This window comes from Capricornis sumatraensis, chromosome 7 (assembly GCF_032405125.1).
Source record: "Capricornis sumatraensis isolate serow.1 chromosome 7, serow.2, whole genome shotgun sequence".
NCBI lineage: Eukaryota > Metazoa > Chordata > Mammalia > Artiodactyla > Bovidae > Capricornis > Capricornis sumatraensis.
This window is the reverse complement of record NC_091075.1, coordinates 87,489,207-87,508,954: the sequence shown is the minus strand read 5'-3', so window position 1 is coordinate 87,508,954 and position 19,748 is coordinate 87,489,207. Positions and strand designations below refer to the sequence as shown.

Genomic DNA, 19,748 nt, shown 5'->3' with positions numbered 1-19,748 from the left:
ATATAATCAATCTGATTTTGGTGTTGACCATCTGGTGATGTCCATGTGTAGAGTCTTCTCTTGTGTTGTTGGAAGAGGGTGTTTGCTATGACCAGTGCATTTTCTTGGCAAAACTCTGTTAGTCTTTGCCTGCTTCATTCTGCATTCCAAGGCCAAATTTTCCTGTTACTCCAGGTGTTTCTTGACTTCCTGCTTTAGCATTCCAGTCCCCTATAATGAAAAGGATATCTTTTTTGGGTGTTAGTTCTAAAAGGTCTTGTAGGTCGTCATAAAACCGTTCAACTTCAGCTTCTTCAGCATTAGTGGTTGGGGCATAGACTTGGATTACTGTGATATTGAATGGTTTGCCTTGGAGATGAACAGAGATCATTCTGTCGCTTTTGAGATTGCATCCAAGTACTGCATTTCGTACTCTTTTGTTGACCATGATGGCTACTCCATTTCTTCTGAGGGATTCCTGCCCGCAGTAGTAGATATAATGGTCATCTGAGTTAAATTGACCCATTCCAGTCCATTTTCGTTCGCTGATTCCTAGAATGTCGACATTCACCCTTGCCATCTCTTGTTTGACCATTTCCAATTTGCCTTGATTCATGGACCTGACATTCCAGGTTCCTATGCAATGTTGCTCTTTACAGCATCGGATCTTGCTTGTATCACCAGTCACATCCACAGCTGGGTATTGTTTTTGCTTTGGCTCCATCCCTTCATTCTTTCTGGAGTTATTTCTCCACTGATCTCCAGTAGCATATCGGGCACCTAATGACCTGGGCAGTTCCTCTTTTAGTGTTCATTTTGCCTTTTCATACTGTTTATGGGGTTTTCAAGGCAAGAATACTGAAGTGGTTTGCCATTCCCTTCTCCAGTGGACCAAGTTCTGTCAGACTTCTCCACCATGACCGGCCCATCTTGGGTTGCCCCGCAGGCATGGCTTGGTTTCATTGAGTTAGACGAGGCTGTGGTCCTAGTTTGATTAGAGTGACTAGTTTTCTGTGAGTATGGTTTCAGTGGGTCTGCCCTCTGGTGCCTTCTTGCAACACCTACCATCTTACTTGGGTTTTTCTTACCTTGGGCATGGGGTCTCTCTTCACAGCTGCTCCAGCAAAGCATAGCCACTGCTCCTTACCTTGGACGAGGGGTATCTCCTTACCGTCGCTGTTCCTGACCTTCAACGTGGAATAGCTCCTCTAGGCCCTAAAGCATTAGTTTCAGATGATGACAAAAATTTAATCAATAGTCAACCTAGGAAAAAAAATGGAAAATTTTATCAATGCCAGTCTGAGGATTATAATCCTAGAGAAAATCTGGCAAGAAACTCTGAAGAATGGTCTGCCCATTAGAAGTTAAAGAACTGTCATATAAGTTTTTGAGGGAAAGGGCTATATAAGAGTGGGTTATATATCAGAACATTGTATTGCCAGTTTATGTAGTGCTAAAAAATGATAAGCTTCCATAAACCTCTTATCCTTATTCATCAGAGGGCAAGTGAAAGTGAAAGTCACTCAGTCCTGTCTGACTCTTTGCGATCCTATGGACTATACAATCCATGGGATTCTCCAGGACAGAATATTGGAGTCAGTAGCCTTTTGCTTCTCCAGGTTATCTTCCAACCCAGAGATCAAACACAGTTCTTCACTCAGTTGTGTCTTACTCTTTGTGATCCCGTGAACTATACAGTCCACGTAATTATCCAGGCAAGAATACTGGAGTGGGTAGCCTTTCCCTTCTCCAGGGTATCTTCCAACCTAGAGATCAAACCCAGGTCTCCCACATTGCAGGCAAATTATTTACCAGCTGAGCTACCAGGGAAGCCCCATCAGAGGACAGACAGAATGAAAACTACACTCACAGAAAACTAACCAAACTGATCACAAGAACCACAGCCTTGTAGAACTTAGTGAAACTATGAGCTGTGCCATATAGGGACACCCAAGATGGATGAGCCATGGTGGAGAGTTCTGACAAAACATGGTCCACTGGAGAAGAGAATGGAAAACCACTTCAGTATTCTTGCCTTGAGAACCCCATGAGAGTATGAAAAGGAAAAAAGATATGACACTGAAAGATAAACTCCCCAAGTCAATATGTACCCAATATGCTACTGAAGAAGAGTAGAGGAATAGCTCCGGAAAGAATGAAGAGACGGAGCCAAAGCAAAAACATCGCCCAGCTGTGGATGTGACCAGTGGTAGAAGTCAACTGTGATGCTGTAAAGAACAATATTGCAGTAAGGAAAAATATTGCAAGGAACCTGGAATGTTAGGTCCATAAAGCAAGGCAAATTGGAAGTGGTCAAATAGGAAATGGCAATAATGAACATAGACATTTTTGGAATCTGTGAACTAAATGGACTAGAATAGGAGATTTTGACTCAGAAGACCATTATATCTACTATTGTGGGCAAGAATCACTTAGAAAAAATGGAATAGCCCTCATTGTCAACAGAATAGTCTGAAACGCATACTTGGGTGCAATCTCAAACATGACAAAATGATCTCTGTTCATTTCCAAGGCAAACCATTCAATATCACAGTAATCCAAGTCTTATGCCCCAACCACTAATGCCAAAGAAGCTGAAGTTGAATAGTTCTAAGAAGACCTACAAGACCTTCTAGAACTAACACCGAAAAAAGATGTCCTTTTCATCAGAGGGGGTTGGAATGCAAAATAAAAAAATCAAGAAATACCTGGAGTAACAGAAAAGTTTAGCCTTGAGGTACAAAATGAAGCAGCAAAGGCTAGCAGAGTTTTGCAAGAGAACACACTGGTCATAGCATACACATTCTTCCAACAACACAAGAGGCAGTGCTACATATGGACATCACCAGGTGGACAATGCCAAAATCAGATTGATTATATTTTTTCCTGGAGAATATTGTGAGGCTCTATACAGTCAGCACAAACAAGACTGGAAGCTGATTGTGGCTCAGAACACCAACTCCTTATTGCCAAATTTAGACTTAAATTGAAGAAAGTAGGGAAAACCGCTACACCATTCAGGTATGACCTAAACCAAATCCTTTATGATTATACAGTGGAAGTGACAAATAGATTAATGGGATTAGATCTGATAGACAGAGTGCCTGAAGAACTTTTGATGGAGGTTCATGATATTGTACAGGAGACAGTGATCAAGATCATCTCCAAGAAAAAGAAATGCAAAAAAGCAAAATGGTTTCCTGAGGAGACCTTACAAATAGCTGAGAAAAAAGGGAATTGACAGGCAAAGGAGAAAAGGAAAGATATATCCAACTGAAAGCAGAATTCCAAAGAATAGCAAGGAAAGAAAAGAAAGCTTTCCTTCCTAAGTGATCAATGCAAAGAAACAGGAAAACAATAGATTGGGAAAGACTAGAGACCTCTTCAAGAAAATTAGAGATACCAAAAGAATATTTCATGTAAAGATGGGCACAATAAAGGACAGAAATGGTATGGACCTAACAGAAGCAGACGATATTAAGAAAAAGTGGCAAGAATACACAGAAGAACTATACAAAAAAAAAAAAAAAAAAAGATCTCAATGACTCAGATAACTTCGATGGTGTGATCACTCACCTAGAACCTGACAACCTAGAGTGTGAAGTTAAGTGGGCCTTAGGAAGCATCACTATGAACAAAACTAGTGGAGGTGATGGAATTCCAGCTGAGCTATTTCAAATTCTTAAAGACGACACTGTTAATGTGCAGCACTCAATATGCCAGCAAATATGGAAAACTTAGCAGTGGTCACCAGACTGGAAAATGTCAGTTTTCATTCTAATCCCAAAGAAAGGCAATGCCATAGAATGTAGAATCTACCACCCAACTGTACTCAGCTCACAAGCTAGCAAAGTATTGCTCAACATTCTCTGAGTGAGGCTTCAATAGTACATGAAGTGAGAGCTTCCTGATGTTCAAGATGATTTAGAAAACACAGAGGAACCAGAGGTCAAATTGCTCACATCCGTTGGATCATAGAAAAGGCAGGAGAGTTCCCGAAAAACATCCGCTTTACCGACTACTCCAAAGCCTTTGACTTTGTGGATCACAAGAAACTGTGGAAAATACCAGACCACCTTACCACCTTACTGGTCTCCTGAGAAATCTGTATGGAGGTCAAGAAGTAACAGTTACAGACAGACAGGGAACAATGGACTGGCTCCAAATTGGGAAAGGAGTACGTGAAAGTTGTATATTGTCACCCTGCTTATGTGAAATGCTGGGCTGGAAGAAGCACAAGATGAAATCAAGATTTCTGGGAGAAATATCAGTAACCTCAGATATGCAGATGACACCACCTTTATGGCCAAAAGCGAAGAGGAACTGAAGAGCCACTTGATGAAAGTGAAAGAGGAGAGTGAAAAAGTTGGCTTAAAACTCAACATTCAAAAACAAAGATCATGGCATCCAGTCCCATCACTTCATGGCAAATAGATAGGGAGACAATGGAAACAGTGACAGACTTTATTTTTTTGGGCTCCAAGATCACTGCAGATGGTGACTGCAGCCATGAAATTAAAAGATGATTACTCCTTGGAAGAAAAGCTATGACCAACCTAGAGAGCATATTAGAAAACAGAGACATTACTTTGCAAAACATAAGTCCATCTAGTCAGAGCTATTGGTTTTCCAGTAGTCATGTATGGGTGTGAGAGCTGGACTATAACGAAAGCTGAACATTGAAGATTGATGCCTTTGACTGAGGGGTTGAGTTTATAGAGGTTTTTTTTTTTTTTTTTTCCCATCAAAGCTGTTGTTTTTCATTTTAATCCATAATACAAAGTACACAATTCAAAGTTCAGCCCAACCTACTATGAACTGATCGAGAAAGTTAAGGAGAGATCTTTGGATTGTGAGTTTCATGCACTTGACTTAAGCCCAGATTTAATTTAGGCAAGAAGTAGCCATGAAGACTGTGAAAGGCTTCTGCATCCTTTTCGTGCTGCAGCTATGTCTCCTTGACTCTGGGAGGACGGGCAAAGTTCTTGTATGGCCTACAGATTTTAGTCATTGGATTAATTTACAAGTTATTCTAGAAGAGCTTCACCATCGTGGGCATGAGATAACTGTCTTGATACCTTCACCAAGTCTTCTGATTGATCATACCAAGGTTCCCTATAATGTGGAGATCCTCCAACTTTCGGTAACTAAAGAAACTTCAATGGAAGAGCTCAGTACCATTCTCTATGAAGCTTCTTTTGACATGTCAAAGTTCTCATGGTTGGGAATGCAAATAAAACTGGCAAACATAGGCAGAAAATTTTTATTAACAACCAAAAGAGTGTGTGACAGTGCTGTCACTAACAAGGAGTTACTCAGCAGGCTACAGGCAGCCAAGTTTGATGTATGTATTGCTGACCCTTTAAGTTTTTGTGGGGAATTGGTGGCTGAACTCTTGAATATTCCATTTATATACACTTTTCGATTTTTCTCTGGGAATGTCATTGAAAGACTGTGTGCTGGGCTTCCTATGCCTTCTTCATATGTTCCTGGTGTCACATCAAGACTGACAGACAAGATGACTTTTATACAGAGGCTGGAGAACTGGTTACTGTATACAGTGAGTGACATAATATATTCATATTATGTATTTCCAGAATGGGATGAATATTACAGCAAGGTCTTAGGTAAGAGAAATGTGTATATAGTAAGTATTCTTATATACTATGAAAAATGTAAATATTTATCTGACTGTATGAAAACTTACAAAAAGTATTTTAGGTGAAGAAGATCCAAGCTTCTGTGGCTACACTGGTTTGAATTTTAAAAGTAATAACATGCCTTTTTATGGTTTTGTGTTATATGATTAAATACTGATAATATATCCAAGAAGAAATATTCTCTATACTCATGCATAATATTTTGGAGTGTCTGGAGAACCCAAACCAGACAGTGTTCTTGATTTCTCTAACCTTGGATTTGTTTTCTGTTTTTCACTTCTGCTCTTAAGCAGACTACTTTCTTTCTGATTAACTTGCACCTTCTAAGGCTTTATATTTGTTTTCTATGAAGTAATGATTACTTGGTGGCCAGGTTTGCAATGCAAGCAAACCTGAAAATAGAAAATAAATAATGTAGTTTGGTTTCATTTTCTCTTGTCTTCTAAAGTGTTAAAACAAGAAGTTTTTTTTTTTTTTGAAGGATCATATTTCTAACTTTTTTTTTTAACTCACCTCAGTGTTTTGTTCTTGTTGTTCTATTTAAAATTGCATTAGAGGTCAACTAGTGACTTTTGACCCTGAGTACAAAATTTTTCTCTATTTTATCAAGTCCATTTATCCCTTCTATTTTCCTTTTGAATAATTTATTTTTTATTATGTTAAGGTGATTATGTGATTATGTTAAGGAAGTTTTGCATAAGGGATAAATTACCCTTGAGAAAGCAGAATCTTTCTTATATTTTCTTTAGCTAGATTTTTTTGAGATCCCCTAGGGAAGGGAAAGGATACCCACCCCAGTATTCTGGCCTGGAGAATTTCACGGGCTATATAGTCCATGGGGTCACAAAGAGTCAGACACGACTGAGCGACTTTCACTTTCAGATAGATTTTTTTTTGAGTTATTATTAGCATGTAACCCCACTCCAGTACTCTTGCCTGGAAAATCCCATGGACGGAGGAGCCTGGTGGGCTGCAGTGCATGGGGTCGCTAAGAGTCAGACACGACTGAGCGACTTCACTTTCACTTTTCACTTTCATGCATTGGAAAAGGAAATGGCAACCCACTCCAGTGTTCTTGCCTGGAGAATCCCAGGGACGGGGGAGCCTGCCATCTATGGGGTCGCACAGAGTCGGACACAACTGAAGCGACTTAGCAGCAGCAGCAGCAGCAGCAACATTGTATTAGTTGCAGTTGGCGACAAAAATGTTAATCAATAGTCAACCTATGAAAGAAACGGAAAATTTTGTTTGAGCCAATTTGAGGATTATAACCCTGGAGAAAATCTGTCAGGAATCTCTGAGGAATGTTCTGCCCATTAGAAGTTAAAGAATTGTCATATAAGTTTTTGAGAGAAAGGGTTATACATCACAACATTTGATTGCCAGTTTATGTAGTCCTAAAAAATGAGTAGTGGATCATTGTGACCCCTGAAGAGGTTAAGGAAGGAATGTTACCTCCTAAAGAGTTACCTTGCTGGTGCAAGGAGGAAAATTTTTCTTTTTTGTAAGCAACTTTCCTGTGTCTTCTAAGGGGATCTAGTTAATGTATAATGCAGACGCACACTGAAGACTAAAACAAGGAGTGCCTCAACTGGCAGATAAATTTTTATGCAAAATTTTTCTGTCTTGCTTTAAAATAATTTTGTTTCAAAAGAGGTTTACAACAAAATGATTAGATATTTGTACATATTGTGAAATAATCACCACAATAACTCCAGATAATATCCATCACTACACATAAATACAAATGGCTTTTACTTGAGAACACTTAATATCTACTTTCTTGGAAGTTAAGTCACTCAGTTGTGTTCGACTGTTTGCAACCCCGTGGACTGTAGCCCACCAGGCTTCTCCATACATGGGATTCTCCAGGCAAGAATACTGGAGTGGGTTGCCATTTCTTTCTCCAGGGGATCTTCCCAACCCAGGAATCGAACCCAGGTCTCCCGCATTGCAGGCAGACACTTTAACCTCTGAGCCACCAGGGAAGCCTATTTTCTTAGTACCTTTCAAATGTAATACAGTACTAGTGACTAGAGTCACCAGATTGTAAATTACACTCCCTAATTACTTACTTTAGAACTGGAACTTTGTACCATTTGACCACCTTCACCTACCTATTGTGACCATGACCCAACCCTAGCATCTGGCAATCACCAGTCTTCTCAGTGTCTATAGCTTGTTGTAGTTTTTGTTTTGTTTTCTCTTTAGAATCCATATATAAGTGATATATTTGCCTGTCTTACTTCACTTAACATCATATCCTCAAGGTCCATCCATGTTGAGGCAAATGGCAAGTTTTCCTTGTTACTCATGACTTAATAATATTCCACTCCATCTGTCATCATGTTTTCTTTATACATTCACCTATTTATAAACACCTAAGTTGTTTCCATGTTTCTGGCTATTGTAAACAATGCTTCAATGAGCCTGAGAGTGCAGTGATCTGTTTTTTGTTTGTTTTTTTTGCTTTATTCTTTTTTTATATTATATCCAGAAGTAGAAATTTTGGATCATATGTTAGCTTTATTTTTAAATTTTGAGGAATCACCATCACATTTTCCATATTGGCTATATTGATTTACATTTGCATTAACAGTGTTAAGGTGTCTCTTTTAACTACCTACTCACTAACATTTGTTGTCTCATCATTTTGATGATCGCCATTATAACAGGTACGAGATGTTACTTCCTTGTAGCTTTGCTTTGAATTTTCTTGGTGACTAGTAACATTGAGCATTATTTCATATTCTTATTAACTATTTGAATCTTTTCTTCAAAAATTGTTTATTCAGGTCTTCAGCTAATTTTGTAAGGAATTATTTTTTTTGTGGTTTGAATTGTATGAGTTCTCCCTATATTTTAGATGGTAACACCTAGCTGAGAAAAGATAAGCAAAAGGCAAAGGAGAAAATGAAAGATATACCCATCTGAATACATAGTTCCAAGGAATACAAGTGAGAGATAAGAAACCCCTACTAAGTGATCTATACAAAGAAACAGAGGAAAACAGTAGAATGGGAGATATCTTTAAGAAAATTAGAGATAACAAGGGAATGTTTCATGCAAAAATGGGCACAAAAAAGGACAGAAATGGTATGGACCTAACAGAAGCATAAAATATTAAGAAGAAGTGGCAAGGGTACACAAAAGAACTATACAAAAATGATCTCTATGACCTAGATAATCTCTACTGTGTGATCACTCACAGAGAGCCAGACATACTGGGATGAAAAGTCAAGTGGGCCTTAGGAAGCATCACTATGAGCAAAGCTAGCGGAGGTGGTGGAATTCCAGCTGAACTCTTTCAAATCCTGAAAGATGATGATGCTGTGACAGTGCAGCACTCAGTATGCCAGCAAATTTGGAAAACTCAGCAGTGGCCACAGCCTGGGAAAGGTCAGTTTTCATTCAAAACCCAAAGAAAGGCACTGTTGAAGAATGTTCAAACTACTGCTCACTTTGCACTCATTTCATAGACTAGGACAGTAGTGCTGAACATTCTCCAAGCTAGACTTCAACAGTACGTGAACCAAGAACTTCTAGATGTTCAAGCTGGATTTAGAAAAGGCAGAGGAACTAGAGATCCAGCAGAAATTGCTAAAATCTGCTGGATCCTAGAAAAGTAAGAGAATTCCAGAAAAACATCTATAACTGTTTTATTGACTATACCAAAGCCTTTAACTGTGTGGATCACAACAAACTGGAAAATTCTTCAAGAAAGTGAACACTAGCCCACCTTACCTACCTCCTGAAAATACTGTATGCAGGTCAAGAAGCAACGGTTAGAACTGGACATGGAACAACAGACTGGTTCCATATTGGGAAATGAGTCTGTCAAGGCTGTATATTGTCACCTTGCTTAATTAGCTTACATGCAGAGTACATTACAGACAAGGCAATGGCACCCCAATCCAGTACTCTTGCCTGGAAAATCCTATGGATGGAGGAGCCTGGAAGGCTGCAGTCCATGGGGTTGTTGAGGGTCGGACACGAATGAGAGACTTCACTTTCACTTTTCACTTTCCTGCATTAGAGGAGGAAATGGCAACCCACTCCAGTGTTCTTGCCTGGAGAATCCCAGGAACGGGGGAACCTGGTGGGCTGCTGCTGTCTATGGGGTTGCACAGAGTCGGACACAACTGAAGTGACTTAGCAGCAGCAGCAGAGTACATCATGTGAAATGTGAGGCTGGATGAAACACAAGCTGGAATCAAGATTTCTGGGAGAAATATCAATAACCTCAGAAATGCAGATGACAGGACCCTTATGGTAGAAATTGGACAGGACCCTTATGGTAGAAATTGAACAGGAACTAGAATCACTTGCTGAAGGTGAAAGAGGAGAATGAAAAAGCTGGCTTAAAACTCAACATTCAAAAACGAAGATCATGGCATCAGGTCCCATCACTTCATGGAAATAGATGGGCAAAAAATTGAAACAGTGAGAGATCATATTTTCTTTGGAGCTCTCATTTGCAGGGCTCCAAAATCACTGCACATGGTGGCAGCTGCCATGAAATTAAAAGAAAAACTATGACCAACTTAGACAGCATATTAAAAAGCAGAGACATTGCTTTGGCAACAAAGGTCCATATAGTCAAAGTTATGGTTTTTCCAGTAGTTATGTATGGATGTAGGAGTTGGACCATAAAGGAGGCTGAGTGTTGAAGAACTGATGCTTTTGAATTGTGGTATTGGAGAAGAGTCTTGAGAGTCCCTTAGACTGCAAGGAGATCCAACCTGTCAATTCTAAAGGAAATCAATCCTGAATATTTATTGAAAGGACTGATGCTGAAATTGAAGCTCCAATACTTTGGTCACCTAATACGAAGAGCTGACTCATTAGAAAAGACCCTGATTCTGGGAAAGATTGAAGGCAAGAGGAAATGGGAACCATAGAAGATGAAATGGTTGGATGGCATCACCAACCAAATATAGTGGACATGAGTTTGAGTCAGTTCCAGGAGATGGTGAACGACTGGGAAGCCTGGAGTGCTGCAGTTGATGGTGTCACCAAGGGTCATACGTGAGTGAGTGACTGAACAACAATAATAACACATATACAGACTTATGGTTTGCAAATATTTTTTTCTCTGTTCATAGGCTGCCTTCTTTTTTGTTGATCATTTTTTTTTTCTGTGCAGTGTGCAGTAACTTCTAGTTGTAAGTAGTTCCACTTGTTCATTTTTAATTTTGTTACTTATATTTTAGGTGTCATATTTAAATTCACTGCCATGATGAATGTCAAAAATTATTTTCCCTTGTTTTCTTTGAGGAATTTTGTGGTTTTAGGTCTTATATTTAAGCCTGGTCTATTTTAATATAATTTTGTAGTAGAGTGAGTTCATTGAATATTTTTGGCTCCCTTGTGAAATACTAGTTGACTACATATGCATCAGTTTATCTTTGGGCCTTTGCTTCTGTTCTAATGGACCTGGTGACTGTTTTTAAACCTATGTATTGCTTTGATTACTATAGCTTTATAATATTCTTTAAAATTAGAGTGCGTGATGCCTACAGCTTTTTATTTCTAAGGAATGATTTGTTCATTTGGAACTTTTTCATTTTCATATGAACTTCTATTATTTTTCTTGTTACTGATTTTAACAGATGTATCTCTAATACCCTATCATTACTAAAAATTGTGTTTATTCCTAAAAAGTTAAAAAAAAATATAGCTATGATCTCTTATTTTATATAGCCACTTCCTTTTTTGAGTATCTATTCAATATTTCCTCTGAGAAATTATTCAACAACTCAAAAACAATATGAGTGCTTCTAATGAACTGTGCTGCCTGGCAATATGTAATATGTTAAAAAAAGTCATATGACCTAATCAAGGTCAGCATGTTGCACTGAAACTTCTTCTGGGCATTTTGTGACAAAAACACGTGCTTATATCTCTAGACATGGCCCTATAAAATGTGGGCAGAAAGCATCACACATCCATGTTGAGAGTTCAAGCTACAAAAGGCAACACTAAGAAAAAAATAACTTAAAATTTCATCTAGATTACATTTTCTGATCATGGATTAAGCCTTAATTGATCTACAACTTGGTTGAACTTGTTTGTTTACTTCTGGTCCCAGCAGTCTGACACTCAGTTTAGGAACATCTTTTTGAGTGATGCCTTATTGATAGGGTATTACTCTGTCCCTGATTTTTCCATAGTTATTAGCAACTTAGAATATATATATATATATATATATATATATATATATATATATATTTGGTGGACTATATCAATAATCTGAGAAGAGTAAAAACTTGATAAATAGAAGAACCACATTTCTTTTACTCTCATAAATGTTAAAATGCTCTAAGATATAGATATAATTTAGCTATTCAGAATTTAAAATCTTAATTATGTTATGTATTGAAAGTATGTTTTTCAAACTTTAAAAATATAACACATAATTTATAAAATTATTCATTAAAACATGTCATGCTGTTGTTGCTGCTGCTAAGTCATTTCAGTCGTGTCCAACTCTGTGAGACACGGACGGCAGCCCACCAGGCTCCCCCATCCCTGGGATTCTCCAGGCAAGAACACTGGAGTAGGTTGCCATTTCCTTCTCCAGTGCAGGAAAGTGAAAAGTGAAAGTGAAGCCGCTCAGTCGTGTCCGACTCTTAGCAACCCGATGGACTGCAGCCTGGGAAGCTCCTCCACCCATGGGATATTCCAGGCAAGAGTACTGTAGTGGGGTGCCATTGCCTTCTCCAGAAACATGTCATAGATATGTTCAAATAATTGATGAGAAATAAAAACAAGAAAGACAGCATTCATTACAAAAAATTGAGAAGCTGTTTATAAACCTTTCAGAGGATAAAGAATTTTAGAATAAAAATCCTAGGTTAGACAAAACAATGGTCAAAAAATATCCTATAGAGCAATAAAATCGTAATTTGGGAGATGATATTTTCTACTAGACAGAAATATTCCCAGTTAGCAATTAATTTCAATGTATTTTAGCTCAAAAGTAAATTAAAAAAATAAATGACAAAGTAAAACTTATGTACATTTTCCAAAAGATATGTACTCAGTATGAAACTGGATATTGTCGTTACCAGAATAAAATCTCTCATTTACTGAGATTTGCTTTGATCTCTTATGCAGATGCATCATCCTAGGAGTTCAAATACCTTATATTTTCTAAACAAAACTTTAGCACACTTAGAACATCAAGGAGACTATTCAAAAAGTCATGTGGTGAGAAACCAGATAGCTACGGTTTCCTTCTATCAGTGACATGGAGCACATATTTCTGGCTCTACTACCAAGCCACAGTCATCAAGACAGTATGGTACTGGCACAAAGACAGACATATAGATCAATGGAACAAAATAGAAAGCCCAGAGATAAATCCACACACCTATGGACACCTTATCTTTGACAAAGGAGGCAAGAATATACAATGGAGAAAAGACAATCTCTTTAACAAGTGGTGCTGGGAAAACAGGTCAACCACTTGTAAAAGAATGAAACTAGATCACTTTCTAACACCACACACAAAAATAAACTCAAAATGGATTAAAGATCTAAATGTAAGACCAGAAACTATAAAACTCCTAGAGGAGAACATAGGCAAAACACTCTCATACATAAATCACAGCAGGATCCTCTATGATCCACCTCCCAGAATTCTGGAAATAAAAGCAAAAATAAACAAATGGGATCTAATTAAAATTAAAAGCTTCTGCACAACAAAGGAAACTATAAGCAAGGTGAAAAGACAGCCTTCGGAATGGGAGAAAATAATAGCAAATGAAGCAACTGACAAACAACTAATCTCAAAAATATACAAGCAACTTATGCAGCTCAATTCCAGAAAAATAAATGACCCAATCAAAAAATGGGCCAAAGAACTAAATAGACATTTCTCCAAATAAGACATACGGATGGCTAACAAACACATGAAAAGATGCTCCACATCACTCATTATCAGAGAAATGCAAATCAAAACCACAATGAGGTACCACTTCACACCAGTCAGAATGGCTGTGATCCAAAAATCTGCAAGCAATAAATGCTGGAGAGGGTGTGGAGAAAAGGGAACCCTCCTACACTGTTGGTGGGAATGCAAACTAGTCCAGCCACTATGGAGAACAGTGTGGAGATTCCTTAAAAAATTGCAAATAGAACTACCTTATGACCCAGCAATCCCACTGCTGGGCATACACACCGAGGAAACCAGAATTGAAAGAGACACATGTACCCCAATGTTCATCGCAGCACTGTTTATAATAGCCAGGACATGGAAACAACCTAGATGTCCATCAGCAGATGAATGGATAAGAAAGCCTTGGTACATATACACAATGGAGTATTACTCAGCCGTTAAAAAGAATTCATTTGAATCAATTCTGATGAGATGGATGAAACTAGAGCCGATTATACAGAGTGAAGTAAGCCAGAAAGAAAAACACCAATACAGTATACTAACACATATATATGGAATTTAGAAAGATGGTAATGATGACCCTGTATGCGAGACAGCAAAAGAGACACAGATGTATAGAAAGGACTTTTGAACTCTGAGGGAGAGGATGAGGGTGGGATGATTTGGGAGAATGGCATTGAAACATGTATACTATCATGTAAGAAATGAAGCACCAGCCTATGTTCAATACAGGATACAGGATGCTTAGGGCTGGTGCACAGGGATGATCCAGAGAGAGAATATGGGGTGGGAGGTGGGAGGGGGATTCAGGATTGGGAGCTCGTATACACCCATGGCTGATTCATGTCAATGTATGGCAAAACCAATATGGTATTGTAAAGTAAAATAAAGTAAAAATAAAATTTAAAAAAAAAAGACACCACAATTCTGGGTAAGCTTCATTATAAAATAGAAACTATTTCACCACCAGATTATTATGCAGTGAAATATCTTCACCAATGAGGATAAAATCTTGTAAAATAAGAACTTTCACTAACTATAGCAAAGGAGACAATAACTTTAAGAATTGTATTAAAAGTACTCAGAATGTAATTAGTTGTGATAGCACACTTGAAAACAGTAGAAAAAAAGATGGGTAAAGCACAAGTTATTTTCAACATAATCAGAGGCTTTTGGAGCAATGATGATGAGATGAATTGGAATTCCAGAAAAGAAGGTGCGACTCTATCTCAGAAGGCTGAGGACTGCTGCCTGTTTCTTGTACTTAGTAGAAGCACATGAATGGGTTCAGGCTTAGCTCAAGACGAAAGAAACCATTGACGGAGAGAAAGCAACAGGCTTTTCATTTTGTTACATACTTAAATCTATGCTTACTTTTTCATATTGACTATCATGTACTCTTCAGGGGAAAAGGCCAATTGATTTACGTTGGGTTGCATAGGCTCAGTATTGATCTTTAAGAATTTACTTAGAAAATTAGGTGGAGATATATCTCTCATTTAACATATCAGATTCCTTTCCCTCTATTATCCTTCATTTTTATTCAGGAAAACCTACCACACTATGTGAGACTATGGGGAAAGCTGACATGTGGTTGTTTCGAAGTTACTGGGATTTTGAATTTCCTCAACCTTACTTGCCTAATACTGAATTTGTTGGAGGACTGCACTGCAAGCCTGCAAAGCCCCTACCTAAGGTAATTAAATGTGCTTATTATTGACCTACATGAATGAAGTGTGAAGTGTTAGTCACTCAGTCATATCCAACTCTTTGCGACCCCATGGACTGTAACCCAACAGGCTCTTTTGTTCATGGAATTTTCCAGGTAAGACTACTGGAGTGGAATAGACATTCCCTTCTCCAGGGGATCTTCACTACCCAGCTATGAATATTTATCTCTTAAGATGATTTCCGTTTTTTTTTTGTTAACAATATTTGATCCCCAAACAGAGAAAACAGACATAGAATTTAATGGCCATTATTTTCTTAGACTATACACTACAGTAAGATGAGTAGCCTTTATTTTGGATTATGTATTACTATCTGATTGAAGTAGTCCTCAATATTTTCTTTTCTTGTTCAAAGTCCATTCATTACACATGAAAATGTATTATATATAAATTTTAAAATATTTCCTCAGTTCAGTTCAGTTCAGTCACTCAGACGTGTCCGACTCTTTGCGACCCCATGAATCGCAGCATGCCAGGCCTCCCTGTCCATCACCAACTCTCGTAGTTCACTCAGACTCACGTCGATCAAGTCAGTGATGGCATCAAAATATTTCCTAGTATCTTACAAACTCTATGCTATTTTTTTTTTTCTAAGTCGCCTACGTCATCTCTGAATCTGTGCGACCCCATAGATGGCAGCCCACCAGGCTCCCCAGTCCCTGGGAGTCTCCAGGCAATAATACTCGAATGGGTTGCCATTTCCTTCTCTAATACTATGCTACAGTTGAACATAAAGATAACATTATATCTTAAGTCAAATCATCTGTAAACATAGTGTAATGGCTAATTTTATCTGTTCACCTGCCTGGCTAGGTACCCAGCTATTTAGACAAACATTTTCTAGAATTTACTGAGAAGCTCTTTTTAGATGAAATCAACTTTTAAGTATGTGGACCTGAATAAAGAAATTATTCTTCATTATGTGGGTAAGCCTCATCCAATTAGTTTCAGATATGACTAGAACAAAAGACTGAATTCTGCCCGTAGGGCACCTTCAGACTTAAGCTACAGCAGTGGCTCTTCTCTGAGTCTCCAGCCTAATGTGCTGTTCTGCAGATTAAACGTGCCAGCTTCCATAACCATGTAAGAAATCTCTTAATATAAATTTCTTTCCTGTCTTTCCATTTCAAGCCTCACACATTTTTTTTCTTATTTTATTTAATTGGCTTAGTTTTGCTAGTATTTCAACACAGGATGAAAAGATTTATTTTTATTTTAGTATGATTGAATATACTGTTTTTATTTTTAATTCAAAATTATATATTTTTAATATATTCCTATCATCCTCAGAGTATGTTTTATAGGTATTTCGGCATTACTTGTCTGGTCAGATGTTACATGGCTACATCATTCCTAATTGTGTATGTGGAAACATATATATATATATATATATATATATATAATCAAAATAAAAGAAAATAGAAATTTAGAAAGCAGAGAAAAGTAAATTTACCAAAACTGTATCATTGTACTGACAGTGATTCATCAGAAAAAATGAAAGATAATCTTATTAGGATCTAAGGCTAAATATAAAGTACAGCACTGGAACTATTTAACTTAAAAGGTAGAAATTTGCTTTGCCAGCTACTGCTGTGTAGACTTGGACAAATTACTTAACCTTACTGAGATAGATTTCCCATTTGTAAATGTATAAATATCTCATAAAATCACCATATATCTAAGTTAAATGATACATGTAAAGAGCTCAGCAAATGGCAAAAGATAACAGGCAGTCAATAATTTGTAAACACAAGCAGACATGCACAAAGACACACACATGCCTCAAATATGCTTTACTAAATGAGCCTTTAGTAACAATAATTTTTAATTCACCTAATAAGGATGAGATGGCTAGACGGCATCACTGACTCGATGGACATGAGTTTGGGTTAACTCCGGGAGTTGGTGATGAACAGGGAGACCTGGCATGCTGCAATTCATTGGGTAGCAAAGAGTCAGACACAACTGAGCAACTGAACTGAATAAGGATTTCAAGCCATCTATTATACACTGAAATGGTTTATATAATGAAATTACGTAATTGTTCTAATAATTCAGACACATTGTAAAAAGAGTGTGACATCTATTATAACTGTAAACTTTTATATTTCAAAGACTGTTTTCTTCACAGGAGTTTGAAGAGTTTGTTCAAAGCTCTGGAAGAGATGGAGTCATGGTGTTTACTCTGGGGTCAATGATCAAAAACCTCTCAGAAGAAAAGTCTAATATGATCGCATCAGCCCTTGCCCAGATTCCACAGAAGGTCAGATAATATTTATTTCAGGGATAGTTATTTTAAAATCCATGATCACGGTAAAGTATACTTTTAAAATGCAGGAAAGGCTATTGATATTGTTAGTCTCGACTTAAGTGAGCGCTAAAGAAAAAGTACAAATGATAAAAGGGGGTATTTGATTGCTATCTTGCTTTAAACCTGGCATTATTAACAGAAAATTCTATTGCATTATTTTCTTTAAATAATGATCTGAAATTAATCATATGCTACTGTTAAAGCATCAGTCAGCTTTGAGCCTAGGTTTTAAGTCATTCATGTAATTTAACATCTTTGGCTGTTTTTATGTATATCTTTTAAATCTGAAGCATATAAACAAGTTACAAATAACATGACAGAGAATAAAGGAAAAGCTATTCAAAATAATAGGTTTGATTCACAGCATGTCTTGGGACTATATTTTCTTATAATTAATGATTTTAAACATTGTCTTAATGAAACTTGGATATAAGAGCATATATTCTAAAATTAAACCTAAATAATGTTTCTTCTTGGAGAAGGCAATGGCGCCCGACTCCAGTACTCTTGCCTGGAAAATCCCATGGATGGAGGAGCCTGGTAGGCTGCAGTCCATGGGGTTGCGAAAAGTCGGACACGGCTGAGTGACTTCACTTTCACTTTTCACTTTCCTGCATTAGAGAAGGAAATGGCAACCCACTCCAGTGTTCTTGCCTGGAGAATCCCAGGGACAGAGGAGCCTGGTGGGCTGCCGTCTATGGGGTCGCACAGAGTCGGACACGACTGAGGAGACTTAGCAGCAGAAGCAGCAATGTTTCTTCTAATAATCCTAAGTAATGAATCTTAAAAATAATCCTAAATGAAATCCTAAATAATGACTCTTAAACAGTTAAAGCTTTAATAATCCAGTAACAGATCTAAGAATATACTTTACAATGTTCCACCAAACTGTAATTTTATATTACTATCATTCTAGGTTATAACTGAGTGACACCTTTTCCCTAGCTTTAGATAAAACATACCATTACAACAATCGTGTTTCAAATAATTATGACAATTCTTATATTTATATTCCAACTGCTTTCAAAAATTGCTTTGTAGAAGTAACATCCATTTAAACATTTAATCTAAAAAAACTTCATAAAATTATTGCATTTTTAATTGCATTAAAATACAATGCTTAGGAGTGGCATTAAGGAAGGGCTAGAGGTACCAAAAACTCTCTCTCTCCAAAACTATGTTGAATAAAAGTGGCAAGAGGGAACATCCTTGTCGTGTTTCTGGTCTTAGAAGAAATGCTTTATTTTTCATCATTGAGAATAATGTTTGCTACAGGTTAGTCATATATGGCCTTTATTTTGTTGACGTAACTTTCCTCTAGGCTCACTTTCTACAGAGCTTTTTTCTTTTTTTTTTTAATCATAAACATGTGTTGAATTTTGTCAAAAGATTTTCCTGGATCAATTGAGATGATCATATGGCTTTACTACTCAGTTTGTTAATGTGTTTCCCCGATAGCTCAGTTGGTAAAGAAACCAACTGCAATGCAGGAGACCCCAGTTCAATTACTAGGTCAGGAAGATCTGCTGGAGAAGAGATAGGATACCCACTCCAGTATTCTTGGGCTTCCTTTGTGGCTCAGCTAGTAGAGAATCAGGTTACAATGCAGGAGACCTGGGTTCGATCCCTGGGTTGGGAAGATCCCTTGGATAAGGGAAAGGCTAACCACTCCAGAATTCTGTCCTGGAGAATTCCATGGATTGTAGAGTCCACGGGGTCGCAAAGAGTCAGACATGACTGAGAGACTTTCACTTTGCTGCTGCTAAGTCACCTCAGTCATGTCCGACTCTGTGCGACCCCATAGGCGGCAGCCCACCAGGTTCCTCTGTCCCTGGGATTCTCCAGGCAAGAACACTGGAGTGGGTTCCCATTTCCTTCTCCAATGCAGGAAAGTGAAAATTGAAAGTGAAGTCGCTCAGCTGTGTCTGACTCGTAGCGACCCCATGGACTACAGCCTACCAGGCTCCTCTGCCCATGGGATTTTCCAAGCAAGAGTACTGGAGTGGGTTGCCATTGCCTTCTCCACTTTGCTAATGTTGTGTATCACATTGATTGATTTGTGTATATTGGACAATCCTTGCATCTCTGGAATAAATCCCACTTGATTATAGTGTACAATCCTTTTTATGTATTGTTGGGTTCAGATTGCTAGTGTTTTGTTGAAG

General features: G+C 37.8%; 1 protein-coding gene across 1 annotated transcript in view; it reads left to right on the top strand.

The window, feature by feature from the left end:
* Positions 1 to 4,885: 4,885 nt before the first annotated feature.
* LOC138082005 (UDP-glucuronosyltransferase 2C1-like) overlaps positions 4,886 to 19,748 on the top strand; it is a 31,821-nt gene continuing 16,958 nt past the window's right edge. The window contains exons 1-3 of the mRNA XM_068975209.1: positions 4,886 to 5,606; positions 15,090 to 15,238; positions 17,404 to 17,535. Of these exons, the coding sequence (XP_068831310.1) occupies positions 4,886 to 5,606; positions 15,090 to 15,238; positions 17,404 to 17,535 (1,002 nt within the window). The remainder of the gene's footprint in view (positions 5,607 to 15,089; positions 15,239 to 17,403; positions 17,536 to 19,748) is intronic.